General features: G+C 37.0%; 1 protein-coding gene across 7 annotated transcripts in view; it reads left to right on the forward strand.

Moving 5' to 3' along the window:
- TTLL7 (tubulin tyrosine ligase like 7) overlaps window positions 1-17,527 on the forward strand; it is a 65,048-nt gene that overhangs the window by 11,633 nt on the left and 35,888 nt on the right. For all 7 annotated transcript variants that reach the window (XR_010029011.1, XM_063165823.1, XM_063165822.1 and 4 more), the window contains 6 exons: window positions 8,083-8,258; window positions 8,412-8,546; window positions 9,451-9,572; window positions 10,344-10,411; window positions 14,402-14,560; window positions 16,061-16,277. Coding sequence is in view for 6 of the 7 variants with exons in the window: in XM_063165823.1 (XP_063021893.1) it covers window positions 8,234-8,258; window positions 8,412-8,546; window positions 9,451-9,572; window positions 10,344-10,411; window positions 14,402-14,560; window positions 16,061-16,277 (726 nt within the window). In the remaining variant the exon portion in view is untranslated. The remainder of the gene's footprint in view (window positions 1-8,082; window positions 8,259-8,411; window positions 8,547-9,450; window positions 9,573-10,343; window positions 10,412-14,401; window positions 14,561-16,060; window positions 16,278-17,527) is intronic.

A 17,527-nucleotide genomic window follows, 5' to 3' on the forward strand; every position in this document is an offset into this window, starting at 1 on the left:
AGCTTGAAGCAAGGGAGGGGAGAATATGATGTGTGAGGGGGAATGGTCTAAAGATATCTTTTTATCTTTTTTTTTCTTCCCCAAGATCCTTAGCAAATCTCTCCCCAAGGTCTATTTATAATATAATGAATCACTGCAAACATATCAGCTTCATTAAAGGATCAGTGCTTTTTATGCTAAGACAGCTCTGCTGCTATATGTGAAATGTTAAATTGTCCTATCTGGTAGATCCCTAAGGCCTCTAGCTCTTACTAGAGAAATAAATCTTTTGAGAAGTGAATGATAGAAAAAGAAAGGAGTAGTATAATTCCAGCAGTGATTAGTGTGTGGTGTACACAATTTGAAGCTCTGCCTGGTAGCTGTTGGTGTGTGTTGATGGGCTGTGATGATGTGCATGGATGGCATACTGCAAAGTCAGAAGAAGAGCAGAGATGCTCCCACAGGTGGCACAACTCAAATTCCTCATTTAACTCTCTCTTGTTTACCTTTTCCCCTACCAAACCCACAATGTTGATGTCACACTTCAATATTACTATGACACAGGATCATTATGGGATGTTGTCATCTCTGTTCCATTCATTGAAGGCCATGGCTCTCTCACCACAGAGAGTGTGAGTCCCTCAGTGAGTGTGGCTTCCTGGCCTCAGTCCTCAGCACAAAGCAAACCAACATCCTTGTGCTGTTTGGCTCAGGGGAATGCTTCATTTGAGGGGACAGGGCTCCAGCCCTCCTGTGGCCATGGGTATCTGGCTACTCAGCTGTGGCTTGCACAGCTGATGGGGCTGAGGCTCTAATGGTGTGTTGGAAATGCCTAAGCACACCAATGCTGGTTTAAATGAAGGTGGAATGGTTGTATATAATATATTTATATAAAACCATTTCATATATATATATATATATATATTTGAAATATTAAAAATGGTTGTATATAATGGTTCTATAATAAATAGAGATTGGCTTCCATTCAGCAGTGTTCAGTAGAACTTACTGTGATCAGGAGGTAGGAACACTTTATATTCCAGAGTTAGTGAGATGTTCTGCTGTCAGATTTATGGTGCTATTGACACTTAGTGAAGTGGTGAACAAGCTCTATGTATTGTCTCAGCTTTTTGCTGGCAGAGAGTAGAACATGAAAGCTGATTTTTTTTAGCAGCAAGGCAGAGATATGTATTTTCTGAAACTTAGATTTTACTGTACAAAAGCATTGTTACACTTGCTTGTTTGAGCTATTTTGTCAATATTTTTCCTTGCCATTTTGAATGCTAAATAATGTTTATTTAAAGTTCACAGCATTTTATTTTTGCATTATTGATTTTTAAGTCATGTAGATTCTTTTCTCTTGCCTTGTCAATTAATATATTTTCAATGTTTCACTGAACAAGTAAAAGATTCAAACCTTGACCTTTTTGTACTTTTCTAATTTGGTCTCACTTTCTTTGATGGTCCTTGTTCAATATACAAACCATAACTATGAAACTCTATAGTACTCAATTTGCTAGCAATCTGAAATATGTTATCACATTGGAAAGGGCTTTTGAAGGGTGAGAATGAGCTAACAGATAGTCACATTGTGTGCTCTGCTATGAAAGTCACTTTGAAAGTCATTTTTTAAACAGAAAATCAATCTTCAGATTTGAAAGATTTGACATTGATTCAAATTTGGCCAGTGTTTTGAAGTTTCATTTTGGAAAATGGATGAATGAAAAAAGAAGCAATGTTACTTCAAGACAACACTGAAATTTAAAAAATTGCTTCTATGCTCAGTTGTGGTCTCTGTATTTTGTGAGTAGGAAGTGATTAATGCCTGTGAAACTTTGATGTGAAACTTCCACCATTTTAACAGCTTCCAATTCATTTCCTGTTGTCTGAATCAGGCACTCTATACTTATAATTTCATAGATGTTTTGTGATATTAAACAATAAAAAAATTCAATCCAAAGCTGTGAAGTGCTAAGTCAGGAGAAGACCAAAGTAAAACGCTGCAAAGCTCCTGGGGCTCTGTGCCACTGCATGTTGCAGCCTTGGAGCTGGCACTGAAGGGTCTTTTCCTGGCTGGACTCCAGCCATTTAAAACAATGCTCTGTAGCTTGGCTTGGTCATTTTCCTTGGTGGCTTAGGGAAATGGAAATGCTGGCCATTTGGATAAACTAGTTCGGACAGTTGTTTTACAGGACTGCATGATTTGAAAAAAGTGGTCTAAATCATGCTGTTTGGATTCCTTTGTAGCTTGTACCTGTCCATTTAGCAAATCAGACATCTGAGAACTCTGTATGATCTGAAAGAGCTGCTTAATAAATATCATATCTCTTTGGTGGTGGGAATGAAGGATGTTTAAATTAATAGACTTCATTTGACTTCAGAATATTTTGAACCAAGCCCTAATTACATGCAATTTTAAGCCAGCTGACAGATAGCCTTTTAAAAACAAGCTTGTCACTTTGACATATCAAGCCTCAAAATGAAGACTACTTTTTGCATATAGAATTTCTCTGCAAGAGAGAACTTGCCACCAAATTGTTCTTGTTTGTGGCAGGAACACTTCAACATACATTTTATAAGGCCATATATTAAAAATCATGAAAAGGTAGGAGACTTTTAGTTCTGCAGTTCCATTACTGAAAATTGTTATTATCTTGCTGAGAAGGGTCCTGAAAAAGGCATTTTTCTCTATTAATCTCATTTTGAATCTGAATTTTATATCTTAATTCCAGATCAACAGTAGATTATAGGTTTGCATAACTGCAATAAATTACACACCCCTCACTATGGTGTGTCCAGACTTCCATACTCTAAGATCTAGGGATAATTGATTTAAATATTAGATTGAAAAATCCCAGAGCTCAGATGTTTTCTAGGTCAATGCTCTGAAGACCATATGTTAACATCTTTCTTTTACCTGTTTCTGTGAAATTTTTGTTAATTTGATTTTCCAGCTAAGTGAAGAGTGGGGATTGCAGCACTGTGATGTTGACCTTCCATCTCTGTGGTCACCTGCCCAGTCCTGTAACTGTATCTCCAGTGTGTCTCCATTTCACTGTGAAAGCTCCTTATGTCAGAAGCTTTGTGGGTTTCCTTCCAGCTCCTCTGCATTTGCAGACACTTGTGACAGCACTGAGTAAATTGCTCTAATGGGCTCAGAGGAAAGCAGTCTGCTAGTTTGAAAATCTGTTCTAAAATATTCCAGCTCACTGTTGATGAGTGAGTACTTATCTGTACCCAAAGAATTCAGGAAATTACCCTGACAATCCATTTTTGTAGCCTTTCACCTAGGTATGTAGGATGTTAGCTGTCTTTGAGAGGTCTGGTCATATGTACCATGGCTTAAGATCTGAAGTCTTGTTTTCTGTTCATGTATGTAAAGTTAAACACATGTATAACCCATGGAGCTTTTCAAACTGGGCACCAGTAGTATCACAATTGCTTAGAAGGAAGGAAGTTCTCATTGCAAACAGTACACTGAGTGATGTGTGGAACATAGAGTATTTTATAGCAGGTGATTCTACCATTCTGAGAGACTAAATATATCAGATTAAATAATTTAAAATGAGCATATGCAATCTAGTCTCTTTTTTCTAAGGGCACACTATTGTGATTTCAAAGTTACTGGTATGATCCAAACTAGGTTGAAGAATCTCACTGTCTTGTTTGGAATAGATTCTCAAATTGCACTACCTTACTTTCAGTTTGAATTTGACTCTCCTTGCTCTTTTTTGATCAGATTTATCAAACCTTTTTCTGTGATACTTACTGTTTGGGGGGGAAAAAGGGGGTGGGGTCTAATGACATACAATTACTATTTAGAGATTAAAAACTTTCCAATTGCATCAAGACATTAAGTGAAGGTTCATAAAAGGCAGAGGTCACTTGTGAGTAGTCTGGAGGGGAAAACCAGGGAAATTAGAGAGGGATTTGTTAAAAAATACCTGCATATAATCTAGGCCAGAAGAATATTTTTCAGGGCAACTTACTAACTTATTATGATACACTTAATTTGTGTAACAGCATGAAATATTATTAAGTTTTGAGTTTCTAGAATATACAATACATAACATACAATTTGTCAAAGAATCATTGTATTAACTATGAAACCACTTTTTTCCACTGTCCTCTGCTCTTTACCATGGCACTGTTCCTTTAAATGGACTTGAGCTTGAGCATCTGCTATGTTCTCTGTCCATGTGCAACACTTCCCTCTCCAGCAAGAGTATCCTGCCTCTCCTGTCCCTGGAGGAAAAAGGATCCTTTTTTTCTTTTTCTTTTTTGTCTTCTGTGCCTTTCTAGGACAGAAATGTATCTTTCCTACTGTCACTCTTACACCTTTGCCAGGCAGCTGTAAAGATAACATCTCATCTTTTTTTTCTCTGTGGAGCACATTTAGTCCAAGTGCTTGTTTATATAAGAGTGTGCTAACCTGATGAAGATGCTTTCATTTCTTCTTCACAAGTCTTTCTCCCTTTATATGTTAACCATTTTTGTTCAGCTACCCTTGAATCTGTATGGTTGAGCATACAACTTCCCTAATTTATGTGTATCAGGATTTCAGGAGGGAAATGGCATATGCAGCAGCAACTGCAATCCTTTTCTGCCTGAGTGTGAATTCAGAGATTTCTGACAGCTGACTTGCTCCAAAAGTCCCAGTTTGAAAATAGAATGCTTTTTCCTATGTTATTAAAAGCAATCTCTTGGAAACAGCTCTCTCAGGTAGATTATGTGCAAGATATGCCTCTGCATTATTGTAGCTGAATGAGGGTTATAGGTTATGCTTATTTTATAAGCAAAAACATGTCACAGGTATGAGAACTGACTCAGAATTTGATGCAGTCATTACCTGACAATGCTGCTGCTGTTACTGTGCATGATCTGGGTGAGTCCTGCAATCAGCTTTGGCCTGTGACTGGCAAAGGCTGCCTGCAGAGCAGTCTGTGCTGCTTTTCCTTCAGCTCTGCTCTGACCTGGGAGTAGGGCTTGGCAATAACAACAAATAAGAGGATGTGAGCTAGAAGAAGATACCTGGGGAGAACCTGAGTCAGGGAACGAAGTAACTTTGGGATGATTTCTGTGGTGTAGAATTAAAAAAGAGCTGTAGGAGCTTGTGGCTGCCAGGGTGAATTCTCCTCCTTCCAGCTCCCTCCCCTCAGCACCTGCCCTTCATGTATTGCTCTGAGAGGTGTACTCCTGTCTCTCACAAGTGATCCATTCCTCTGCTTAGAGAGTTGGTTATCTAAGGGCAGTTAGAGGAACAGTTGCAGTTTACCTGGGAAGGCTGCAGCTTCCTCAGCAGGGTGGTGCTAGGTTTTCTTGCTGCAGAATTGGAGCATCTCATGCTACTGCTCTGGGGATGCACAAAGCAGGGAGATCTAAACAGGGGTAAGTCTACTGCTCCCATGGCTTAGCCTACAATTCACAGCAGCAATTCACTGCTCTGAGTAATATATCCCTCCAGATGACATGCAATGTCTCTTGACATGTCATGTCATGACTCTTGATCTGTCACTTGACACGGTGGGAAAAAATGCTGAGACTGTCCCATTTCACTGTACCTTATGTGGCCTTTGGAAAGGAGCAAAGGGAAGGACTGCATCCTATGTAAAATATTTTGGAAAACTAATGGTTTAGAACTGCTGGTGCTTTGGTATTCAGTGAAACACTTGGTTGAAGATGGACTACTGAAGAGAAGTCAAGGAGTTGTAAAATAATTTTTAATTATTACATAGAAGCTTAAATCAGAATACGAATATTTATTGGTATGGAATTGTGCTTTTGAACAGTAAAATCCTCAACTAAGTTTGAGTACAGAGTACAGTCCCATTACCTTGTTTTCCATATGGCTGAACTACTAATTGTTCTTGGAATACTCTAAAGGTAGCTATAAATCTTTGCCATCCACTCATCTATGTGTACAAAAAATGTGAGTGGTCACAGACCTTGACCCTAAAGAGTATTGTTTTGAGAAGAAAAGAATAGTGTCTATCTAAAGAAAAGCAGCAATTCAGTAGTGTGGTGCAGTTTGGAATTTTATGGTCCACCTTCAGAACACAGTGTGTTACAGTAACTTTGGGCAGATAATTTTCTGTGATATGATGAATGAAAGTTGTATGAGCTGCTGGCTTTTTATTAGCACATCATAGCTTGTAAATCATGCTGTGTTAGTAAAGGGCTGGCGTTTCTCATAAGGCAGTGTTAGTCCTCTTAACATTCTTCCAAATTTATTGCAAGTTTTCAGTCAGTACAGCAAAGAAATGACTGCCATGCATTTTTGTACATTCATAGAAGTCCTTAATTGGCTAACAGACGTACTTCAGTATTATTCCCAGGAACTGAACATGTCTTGTACTCTGGTGGTATTCTTAGCCTGAGAAACAGATAACATGCAATAGCCAGTGAGTCACTGTGCCCAGCGCTGCTTTTCCTTCACTGTGGTTTTAAGGAGGACAAATGCTTTGCTTTCCCAACTCTGTGTCTAATTTTAGTATGCCAGTGGGCCCAAGGACTTTCAGGCCACCTTCTCAGATAATGTCATCCAAAACACTCAAACTTCAAAATGGCTGGGAGTTACATGCTGTGCTGTCTGACATTGTATCTGTGTATTAAACATCTCCTGTTCTTTGTGGATACTCAGGGGCACTAAATGGACATGAGGGAGATATTTGTCTTGTTACAAAGCAGAATTTGACTCCTGATATATTTGTGACAGTCATAAAAGAATCATAATCTGTTCTTTTTAGGCTTTTGCATTACTGGGCTATTAAGGGTAAATGTCTGTCTTGAAAGGAAGTTAGATCTTGGAGCTCAAAATATCTGCTTTTGTAGTTTCTTAAAAGGTAGGTGACTTGTCCAGAAAATACATCTCTCTCTCCTCTGTTGTGTGCACACACACAGAGAAAAAGGTGTGGACTTGTAAGCAATGTTTTAGTAATTTCCTTAATGCACATCTTGTCCAGTCTTAGGACCACATATATTTTGCATCCTAAGTCATGGCTGAATTTGACTTTGCTGTAATTTTCTGCTATTTATAGTAGAAGAAATCCCTGGTGCTCTCTATAAGTTATTTTAAATAAGTCTTGCAATCACCAAAAGCAGCAATGTAAACTGATCTAAAGCTAGTGTGAGGAACTTTAGCTACACATATAACTGCAGAAAAGCAATGAAAGCTTTTAAAGATCAGTAACATCTTAAATATGTTTTGAAAACTTGTAGATTTGTTTGAGGCAGCCTGCCAAAGACAGCATTTATTTCCTTACAGACTTTGGTATAATAGTGCTGCATGTTCAAAGTCATGTAACAGTGTGTTTAGAAGTGATGTATTCCCAAGGTTTTTTCGCTAATATTTTAACCCATAGTTCTTATGGTGCTTAAGCTGGACCTAAAAACTTAATATGAGTTATTTTTCATGTAGTGCTGTATTCATGAGGGAAAAAAGGAAAAGGGAATTTTGGGTGTAGATGTAAAAAATAGCATTTTATGCAAATAAATGTTCACTTTAAAAACTGAAAATTTAAATGCTTGTCAACCCAAAATGTCTTCAAATCATATCTGTTGTGTCATGAAGTAGTCATGAAACTGCATCCACATTACCACATGGTTACTGGACAATTGCTTTAAAAAACATTGAAAAGTAAAAGAGAGGAAACAGATTATTACTGTGATTTCAGTTATTTCCCACTTGGTATTGAAAACCTATCACACAGTGTGTCTGATTTTAATTTTTTATTTAAAATATGGTTTAAAGTATAAACCACTAAATTCATTGAGCTTTATGGAGATAGAAAGTGGCATTATTGATTGAATTCAGTGTTACCTATTTTCATGTCCAAAATGTCCCATACCCAAATGAAAATCAGAAAAAGAGGTAATATAATTTCATTTTGAAAATTGTCACCGCAAAATGATTTTTCCAGAAAGAAAATAATTGAACTGCAATGAATAAAGTTTTATATTTACAATAGCTTGATCAATCTTCTGAAATAAGCAATTCTTTATACATGCAATTAAAAGTGTTTTCATATTTAGTTTCCTGCTATTTACTCTTTTCTTTTCAGGACTTGTCTATGACAAAGTCTCTCTTATATTTTTTTAACACAGGTATCTGTCCATTCCAGAACTAATATTTTCTACAACCAGAGACTGAAATGGCATGGCTGGAGTTTTAAGTAATTTGGCTTTGACAGTTTCAGCCTTTGCTGAGAAGTTGGAACAGAATTTGAACTCCATTTCTGCACTATCCTAGGTTATAATGCCATCCTTTCCTAATGAGGGAGGTATGCTAATCTTGGATTTTTAATATACCCTATGAATTCCTCAGTATGCTTGTACCTATAAATTGTGATGGAGTACTGTTTGTATTTTTAGTTAATTTGTATATGTTATTTGAGATATAAAAATGTTAATAGTTACAACATTATTTTTCAAAGATAACCGTGGAACTGCTCCTCTGACTTTGAGTTCAGAACTACCCTATCAGAGCACAATTAAAAGAAAAGTCAGAAAGAAGAAGAAGAAGAATGGAGTTATCACTGCCAATATTGCTGGCACGAAATATGAAATTGGTAGGAAGCTGCATATTTTGTTTTCCTCCTAATAGCCTTTGATGTGAGAGAGTTACTGATTAATGGCCTGAATTAATGGACTCTGTATCAAGCTGTCAGTGAGACGTTTCTGAAGGAGTTCCTTTTATAAGAAACCTGGGGTTTTCTTGTAACTTTTAATTCATAGCTTTGGGTACTGTGCATCTATTAATCCCCATTTGTTACTCATATTGATTCCCACTTGTTACTTTGCAATGTGAAAACTTAAGTAATCAAGAAGGCTGTGGAAGAGTCTTCTAAATACCTATGTGTTTGGAAGTTTATTAAAGCCTTGAAAGATGAGCAGTGTAAATTCAATGTTAAATACTCTAATTATTATACAGAGGCATTTCAGTAAAGTCTGTTAAGGTTTTGTATTTTCATGTTTAGTGCTAAAATATTTTTTTCCTATAATCAGAGTTATGCATGGCATGTAATCAGATTTTTTTTAAAAATTAAAATAATGCATGCATTTGCTTTTGCAACACTGGACCTTCCTCAAGGAGGTATTTTTGTCCCTATCTGCAGTGACACTTATAGTCATCACTGTTTTAAAATTAACTTATGGCATAGCCAAGATTAAATCTAACTGCTGTACAAGAGGATTTGTGCTGGAGGGTTGGGGAATACCTTGAAGCTCTTGGCAGTTCCCATAAGAGGTTGTGCTGATTCCTGCCTCACTTCAAGGTGCTGAAACACTGTAATGGCAGGTTTGCAATAGACTGATGGAAATACTGCAAGATAAATAGTTTGCCATGCTAACATTGTTCTCTGACAAAGGGTTCTATATTGGAAGTATTTAAAATCTTAATTGATTTTTTAAATGTTGAAAATGAATCTACTTAAGAGATTCAAAATAGTGCCTAAGAGTGTGATTTCTCCACAGTGCGTATAGTAATACAAGAGATGGGATTTGTGAAAACGCGTGATGAGGATGAAACAGCAAATCTCATCTGGAGTGATTGTGCTGTGCAGCAAGAGAAGATTGCTGAGCTGCAGAACTATCAGGTGCAGTGGTAGTTCAGATTTTTGTCATGTTTCCATAAACTGCTTTACTCTGAGATGTGCAGTAATTGTCAATAACTGCTCAGTTCCGTTTGTGTGGAGTGGAAAAAACCCACACACAAACCACAACCAAAGGGACTGCATTAAGGCTGTACCACTGCATAGCTTAAAATCCTATTCTCTTCTCCAGTTATTTGTTCTCACATACAAGCAAATTAAGCTGAACCACTGCATAGCTTAAAATCCTGTTCTCTTCTCCAGAGTTATTTGTTCTTACCACTTGGAATCTGGTGTATAAATATTTGGGGCTGTTCTTTCATGCTTTTTTCTGCCAGTTGAGTGTTGTGAATGATCAATTTATAGAAGATACTAAACATCATTTATAAGTTTGTCATGAGCTTTGAAGCAGTAAGTTAAGAAACAGAGCTCTCTCTCTCCACAGTCCTGTGAATCAATATTTTGGTTTTTTTACCATTATCTTGTGTTCGCATTCTCTGTTTCTAGACAACTTTGTGAATAAAAGTATGATAATCTCATGTATGAAATTAAATCAGTGGGCACTTATATGGATGGAAGAGAATACAACTTGCAGCATCTTCAGCATTGTTAAGAATAGGTAGTGTAGTGTAAGATATTATCTTAAATAATTTAGATTTAACAGTACTTGTGTTTGCCTGAGCATGCAGTTGAATGTTTTAAACGACTGTAATTAGGTATGCCAGAAAAACTAAAACGTTTCAATTAATTTTCCTTTTTTTTTTTCTACTTCCTCAGAGAATCAACCATTTTCCAGGAATGGGAGAGATATGCAGAAAGGATTTTCTGGCAAGAAACATGACTAAGTAATATTTCTTTTAATATTAAGAAGTTTTCCAGCTGTGATGTTTAATGCAATAATATACAGAACTATTGCTTTGGAGGCTTGTTTATTTTTACTAAGAAACTAGGAGAGGACCAAGAATAATTTTCAAAGTTCTTTATTAGCTTTAGCTTTGGTCCTGGATCTGAAGCATTGGAGTGGGCTACTTTATTTCTCCAATTGATTTCAGTGGAGTGTTATGTGGGTTCACTTCTCTGTCTAAACACTGCAAAACGTAGGTGAGTCTTGAATTATTGTACAATAAATCTAATATATAATGCACCCACGTATGTATCCCATAATAGTAGAACAGAACAAAAGAGCTGTATGTGGCTGGATAGTGCATCTGGACTATCCTGTGCAATGTACTGTAGGATTGCCCTGCTTCACCTGGGACACTGGACCTGAGAACCCACTGAAATCCCTTCCAACCTCACCAATTCTGTGATAGAACTTGTTTAAAATAATTAATGGTTATATTTTTCTGTATATCACATTTAAAAAATGTGAAGCATCTTACTGTTTATATAAGAAATTAGTCAGTGAGCCTCATTTGTCTAATTAGAAATTAGCCTCACTTTAGTGGATTAACTGCGTTCTCAGGAATTATCCTAGCTGAGAATCTGTGAGTAAAACTTGTAAGAAAACAATACTAAATAATGATCTGATAGCCAGGTAAGGAAAGGTTTGAGGGTAAATATATGTCAATATTTTATTCTAATCTAAATTAGTTTGTAGAGAAATTATTAATAGAGCTAATCTTTTGGCCCAGAACCTGATTTACACAATTTAACTTCTAACAGAACAAATCTACCTTACTTAGAGAGGGAAATACTATTCAGGAGTAATGCACTTCAGGAGTTCTTTTTTCAGGCAATATCCAGGCACTCTGGGTCACAGGACCATGTGGTTTTCACATGCAGAAAGGTGGAAAGGAGCAGTGTAATTCATAATGTGTAATATGAAAGAAGACAACTCAGCAAAGAAAGTATAGGAACACAGAATAATGGAACAGATGGAAAGAGGAATGTAATTGAGAAAAAAAGGCAGGCATGAACATCATTTTCAAGGATAATAACAAGAACACAGAAAAGAAAAAAGTAACAATAGAAGTGCCATTGTAAGGCCAAGTAGATCTTAAGAGAGCGTTGTGAAGGGTCTCTTAGATGAGAGTTCCTTGTGTGAAGGATAAGTGTGGTTACAAAATAAATTCAGTAAATGGGGGAGAAAGTGCACAGGATGAGTGGGAAGGGGCATGGATTCAGCTATGCAATATTGTCTTTTCCAACACCTTTGTTGATTGTATTTAAAAGGTTCATGAACTGATCATGGGCCAAGAATCATTCTCATCCATATATATCCACTAAAGTTTCATATGTGAAAAGTCAGGAAAGTCAGTGGAATCTGCTTTATTAGACTGAAGGTTTTGCCTTTAGTGAGCTATGTTTTGTTCAACACCATTGATTCTTTTGTACAGAAAGCACTCTGAGATCAAAAGCAGTCTGACCACATTTGTGAGCTAAAATAGTACTCAGAAGAACAATAATTTGCTGTTTATTTCTCAGACCTCCTGATAAGGACAGCAAAAGCTAAAGGGTAGAGCAGCACAGTGAAAAAGTGGTTACTCATGATAGTGGACAGCCCATGTGCTGAAAAATAGGGCTATTGTAATGGAATAGGCCTTGATTCCACAGGCTACTTAATGATGTTCCTAAGCCCTTTCTGAATAGGGCTTTGCAGGGAAAGAACAGAGCTGAATTCTTTTTTTGAAAGTTTTAGTGAGCCCCAGAACCTACAAACAATGCTGAAGTATTCCACTTAATATTATGAAGTGTTTGTAATCCCCCAGTTATGCATTAAAAAAGATAAGGCATATAGAACTTATATACTTTCAGTCAAAAAATAATATCAATATGTCAGGAATAGCTTGAAGCTAGAGTAGGCAGTGTGTATATTGAAACCCTTGAGTAAGTTAAACAACAGGTCTCTAGCATGTAACAGGAGGCATATGATAAATAATCTGGAGAGGAATTTAAACTAACACAGAAATTGCTTTTTGCCTAAAAATAGGATAATTTCTGCATAGATAAGATACTCAGTTGGCAAAGTAATAATATTCATAAAGACAGAGCAGATGGAGAGTAGTTTAACTATATGAATCAGTCAGGAATTCAAATATCTACTTCTGTTTTCAAAAAGTTTTCCTGAATATTTAGTGGCTTTCATTGAACTAGATTTCTTAGAACAATAGTTACAATGAAGCTGCAGAAGCACAGAACCTCATGCAGTAGTGCTGTAGCCATTGTGGTTTCTACAGAGTGTTTGTTGAGTAGTTGGCTGCACAGTTTGGTGACAGTGTATCCATTATACCAGTGGGGCTTGGCTACAGTCCTAGCCCCATGCATGTGGCTGAAAAAGAGCTCTGTTTTCTCCATTAGTATTTTAGCCACTTAAAGAAAAAGTATCTGCCCAAGAGTATTACATAAGCTTATAGTAGAAATGAGAAATAGAAATGATATTTCCTTTTTTACACATTATTATGCTGACGCTATTAGTTTTCAATACAAAAGGAGAAATATACCTAAATCTGTATTTAATTAAAAAATATTAAACTTCACCATAGTGGTATTTAAAAAAGAACAAATCTAAGTTGGAGAACTTCCTGTATCACCTAATTTCTTTTTAAACTTCCAATTCCTTTCTGTTGTTCTGTGCATATTTGTATTTTAGATGTGTCCATTCTATGCTACAGAGTATTTGTGAGTTACCTGAACTAATTTCGTATGAGGTTCTGTATGAAGGGAGTTTCAGGTACTCTGAGTACCTGAAACAAGCTAGCTACAACAGTGTGTAACTCAGCAAAGACTAAATTTATCCTGTTGGGAGCAATGATGCCAGTGTGCATAGTTCTCCCATTGCTCCTTTACCTTGGGTGCTAAGCAGTGTTAAAGGAACTGTGTGTACCTCAGCCATTCTGACAGGTGGAGAGGATGTATCTTCCTGTCATACACAGCTCTGGGTGATGGACACTTCTGCTACCCCAATTCTTTACCATTCTACTTCTTCCATTTTTCTTCACAGAGGTATAGAATTTTTCTTCACAGAGGTATAGAATGAGATACACTCACTACCTCAGCTGCCACAGCTATTAAAGCAGGGAGATCAGGACCTCGCTGCATGCTTTCCCCAGATTCAGAGTTTGATTCCCTATTTTTATTTTAGTTCTTTTGCTCTACCCCTTCACCCTACTCCCTTCCTGCTTGATCTTGCTTTGAATGTCTTTGCTTTCTTTTGATTAAATTAGGTGCTCTTGGAATCTTAATCCAAATATACTGGGACCAAAGACTAATCCAAACTTGTGTGATTTGTCCTATGTAGGAAATGAATGAGTTGCTTGGCCTGTGTCAAAGTCTATTTACTACAATTCCTTATTTAAAAAATTCTTTCAAAAGGAACAAAAAACTCCTCCTTAATTGCTTCCAATTGCTTAATATCCCATCTCCTCTTTTTTGTGTCTGTTGATCCTCATAGCTCCCCAGACATCTACCAATATGAAGATTAAAATACTTCCCAAATATCACCACCAACACCCCCCCTCAAAAAAAAAAAAAAAGTTTTGTAAGGAGTTCAATATTTCTAAGAATAGGAATAGCATCAAGTCATTTGAGTAAATGGCCAAAAATTGTAACAGGAGTGAGATGGATGCCAAGAAATGAGATGGATGCCAGTAACATAATAAGCACATATGCAAAAATGCTCAAGATAGTCTGCTTTTGAATATAACACATTCAAACTCATATGAATATGTAATAGAATGCTAACTATTCTTAAAGAAATGCAAAAGTTTGCTTTCATATTACAGAATTTTGCTGAAAAAGCTCCCTTGTCAAATTGTCATGAGTGCTTTTTCATCTTGAGGATTGAAACATCAAAGTAGTCAAAAGATTTTAACTCAATTACCCTTTTTGTGCAGAATGATCAAGAGTCAGCCTCAGGAGTACAGTTTCATTCCTCGAACGTGGATCTTTCCTGCAGAGTACACACAGTTTCAGAACTATGTAAAAGAATTGAAGAAGAAACGTAGACAGAAAACTTTCATAGTCAAACCAGCTAATGGTGCAATGGGACATGGGTGAGTTGTGAGTTAACTTCAGTCTTCTTTCCTGTTAAAGGTGAAATCCAGTGCTACTTACAACATTAACAGAAGCTGTATGTTAATAAGAAGATTGTATTTTGAGTTGAGTGAAAATCAGTGTATTGGGTGAAGGCTTCACAAGGCTTAAATAAACTCATAATTATTATGAACACAGTTATTTTATTGTGATTTTTTTCTGCTGTGCTTAGATTTATAGGGTGAGATTGTATTGGGCATAAATGGCAGGGTTTTGGTGGCTGGAGGCTGCAGGGATGTGTGTGGGAGGTCAGGATCTTTCATAGCTTTAAAACCAGCTCAGACACCCCATTGTGTTCCCAAACTGCAGCCAGTCAGAGATGCAGAAATGTGTTTGAGAGCAGCAGCCACAATGTTTAGGAGAGACAGAGGAGATGCTGTTGGGGATGTGGCTGGATGTGCACTCTTGGAAGCAGGGTACAGCCCTGAAGAGACTGCAACCTGCAGTTGAGTTGAAGAAGTTTTATTTGTGACAGGGCCACACAGTAAAAATCCAATGAGATAAATATTGCAATTGTAATTTTAGTTCTTTTTTTTTTTAGATATTTTGGTTTTAGCTTTTATTGCTTTTAATATCAATATGAATTATACTATATAGTAAAACTCTTAGTTTTTCAGCCTATGTCAAAATTACTATAAAAGTAAGGCTCCCGAACTTTCAATTTCTTTATTTTTCAGTCTTCTTGATAAGGGCTAAGATAAGCTAAAGGGAAAGGTACTGGCATAGTTCAGAGAAATTTCTGCAAAGTACTTCACTCTATTAGGACTATTCAGTACCAAACCTCTGAAATGTATAATGAATAATAGGGAATAAGGTTAAGGTAGCCTTAAGGTTCTGGGAATTTTAGGGTAATAATTGTATACTGAAAATATTAGCTTTTACAGTTATTTAAAAGTCTATATTATTAGAGATTGGAAGTTCATAGTTCATATGTAAACCTTTTTGCATTCTGGTGTGAGGGAACTGGAAATACAGAAATACTGAGCTTAATCTGTGCCATCCTCAGACATACAGATCAGTGTCCTGCTTTGCAAACTTCATCACCTATGGTTAGCGCTGAAAGTTCTTTGCAGTCTGTGCCTCAGGCAGAAGTTGTGACAAAGACTGGAAGTCTATTTTTAGAGCTGCATGAGGAATAATCACTGAAGCTGGAGACTGGTCGTTCTGCCAAACAATTTCTAAGTGTAGAGCAAACCCATTATTACAAATTGTTGAATCAAAGCAAGCAGAAAGTTACTTTGAAATGGCTCGTTGCCTTTTTCCATCTAGTGAACCACAATAAAGGACAGGAAACCAAAAGCCTTGTATGGGAATGGAACTTTTTCTCTGCCCTAAAAATCAGATATCAAAGATATCTCTTTCTCTAGGTAGACCTTAGCCTCCCTACTTGGCTGGGTGACCACGATAATCTATTTCAAAGAGTAATGTCCAAGTTTTAAAATAACTTTTGTTTTTACCAGGATCTCTTTAATAAGAAATGGAGAAAAGTTACAAGCTCAGGATCACTTAATTGTTCAGGAATATCTTGACAAGCCATTTCTCATGGAAGGCTACAAGTTCGATTTACGTGTGTATATTCTTGTGACCTCCTGTGATCCATTAAAAATATTTTTATATCATGATGGACTGGTGAGAATGGGCACAGAAAAGTATCACCCCCCCAGTGACTCAAATTTGGTAAGTTGAAGTTCATTCCAATTTATTGCTTATGGTATAGACTTTAACCTGTGTAGTGTTTGCAGGTGGTAAAATTAAATAAACTAGGAACTTGATTTCAGCTGGGTAAATTTCTACATTGCCATTGAAAAGAAAAAAAATTATATCAAAGACCCTTAACACATGGTTTTCTATCAAAATCACAAGTACAGCCAAATTATTGCTTATATATAAAATTTTATATGACTTTGAATGTAGTATGCTAAAGAATTTAAATATATTCTAGAGGAAAGCAAAAGATAACAATCCAAAAAATAAAATCAAATCACTGCAAGAATGGGCACATTACTTTTATATTCATCTGAGACTGAGGCTGGGGTGGAAGGTGGTAACAAGCTTTATCTCCTGCTAGATCAATGCTCAGCATCCATGAAGTTTGGAGCCTTTGCTGAGGGTCCTGCCAGGTTTCAGCCATTGTGTTGGGAAGTGAGGCAGAAAGGAGAGAACCAGCACTGCAGGGGCCCAGTGCTCACTGCAGTCCCTGAACATGAGGAATCTCCTGCTGCTGCTGCTGTTTGTCAGTGACTGCTCCAGCAGGGACAGGAGTGTGTACTTGGCTGCTTTAGGGTGATTCAGTAGAGCTGCCTGTAAGCACAGAGAAAACCCAGAAAGGCTAAGGGTCGTGCTAAAGATTTTGCACAATTTTCTGCTCTTGTTCTACTGTATGGCATGTTGCCCTATTGGGGGTGTAAACCCTTCTCTTTTGGCTCAGACCAAAATGCAGATGTCTAAGAAAGAAGTAGATTTGCAGCATTGGAAGGTATTAGTACGTTAGGTTTGTTATACCTCTCTCTGTACTCCATTGCTTTTAGAGCAGCTTCCATGTAATTATGTAACAGAAAAACATAGAGCCTTTTTGCCTATGTGAAATTTAAAATTCTGACTGTCTCTTGCTGTGCCTTTGAAAAACGCAGGTACAATTTGAGGCCCAGTACAAATGCTATATTTGGAAGTGTTCCAGTACTATATTTGGAATAGTTTGCTTTTACAATTTGTGTATTGCTGCTAATCTCGGCATTAGCAGCACTGAAATATGCTCTGAGAGGATAAACAGAGCAGGCAGTTGTTTCTGTGTTCTCAGAACTGTTCATGCTGGAAGTTGTCTATTGTGTGAAATAACGTGCTTGTCACTAATGACATTGTTCTTTGGAAGACATATTTCCACAGTGACATTGCTCCAAATAACTTTGGACTATCAGTTCAGATGCCCA

The sequence above is a fragment of the Melospiza melodia genome, chromosome 11 (assembly GCF_035770615.1).
Source record: "Melospiza melodia melodia isolate bMelMel2 chromosome 11, bMelMel2.pri, whole genome shotgun sequence".
NCBI classification, from domain to species: Eukaryota; Metazoa; Chordata; class Aves; order Passeriformes; family Passerellidae; genus Melospiza; species Melospiza melodia.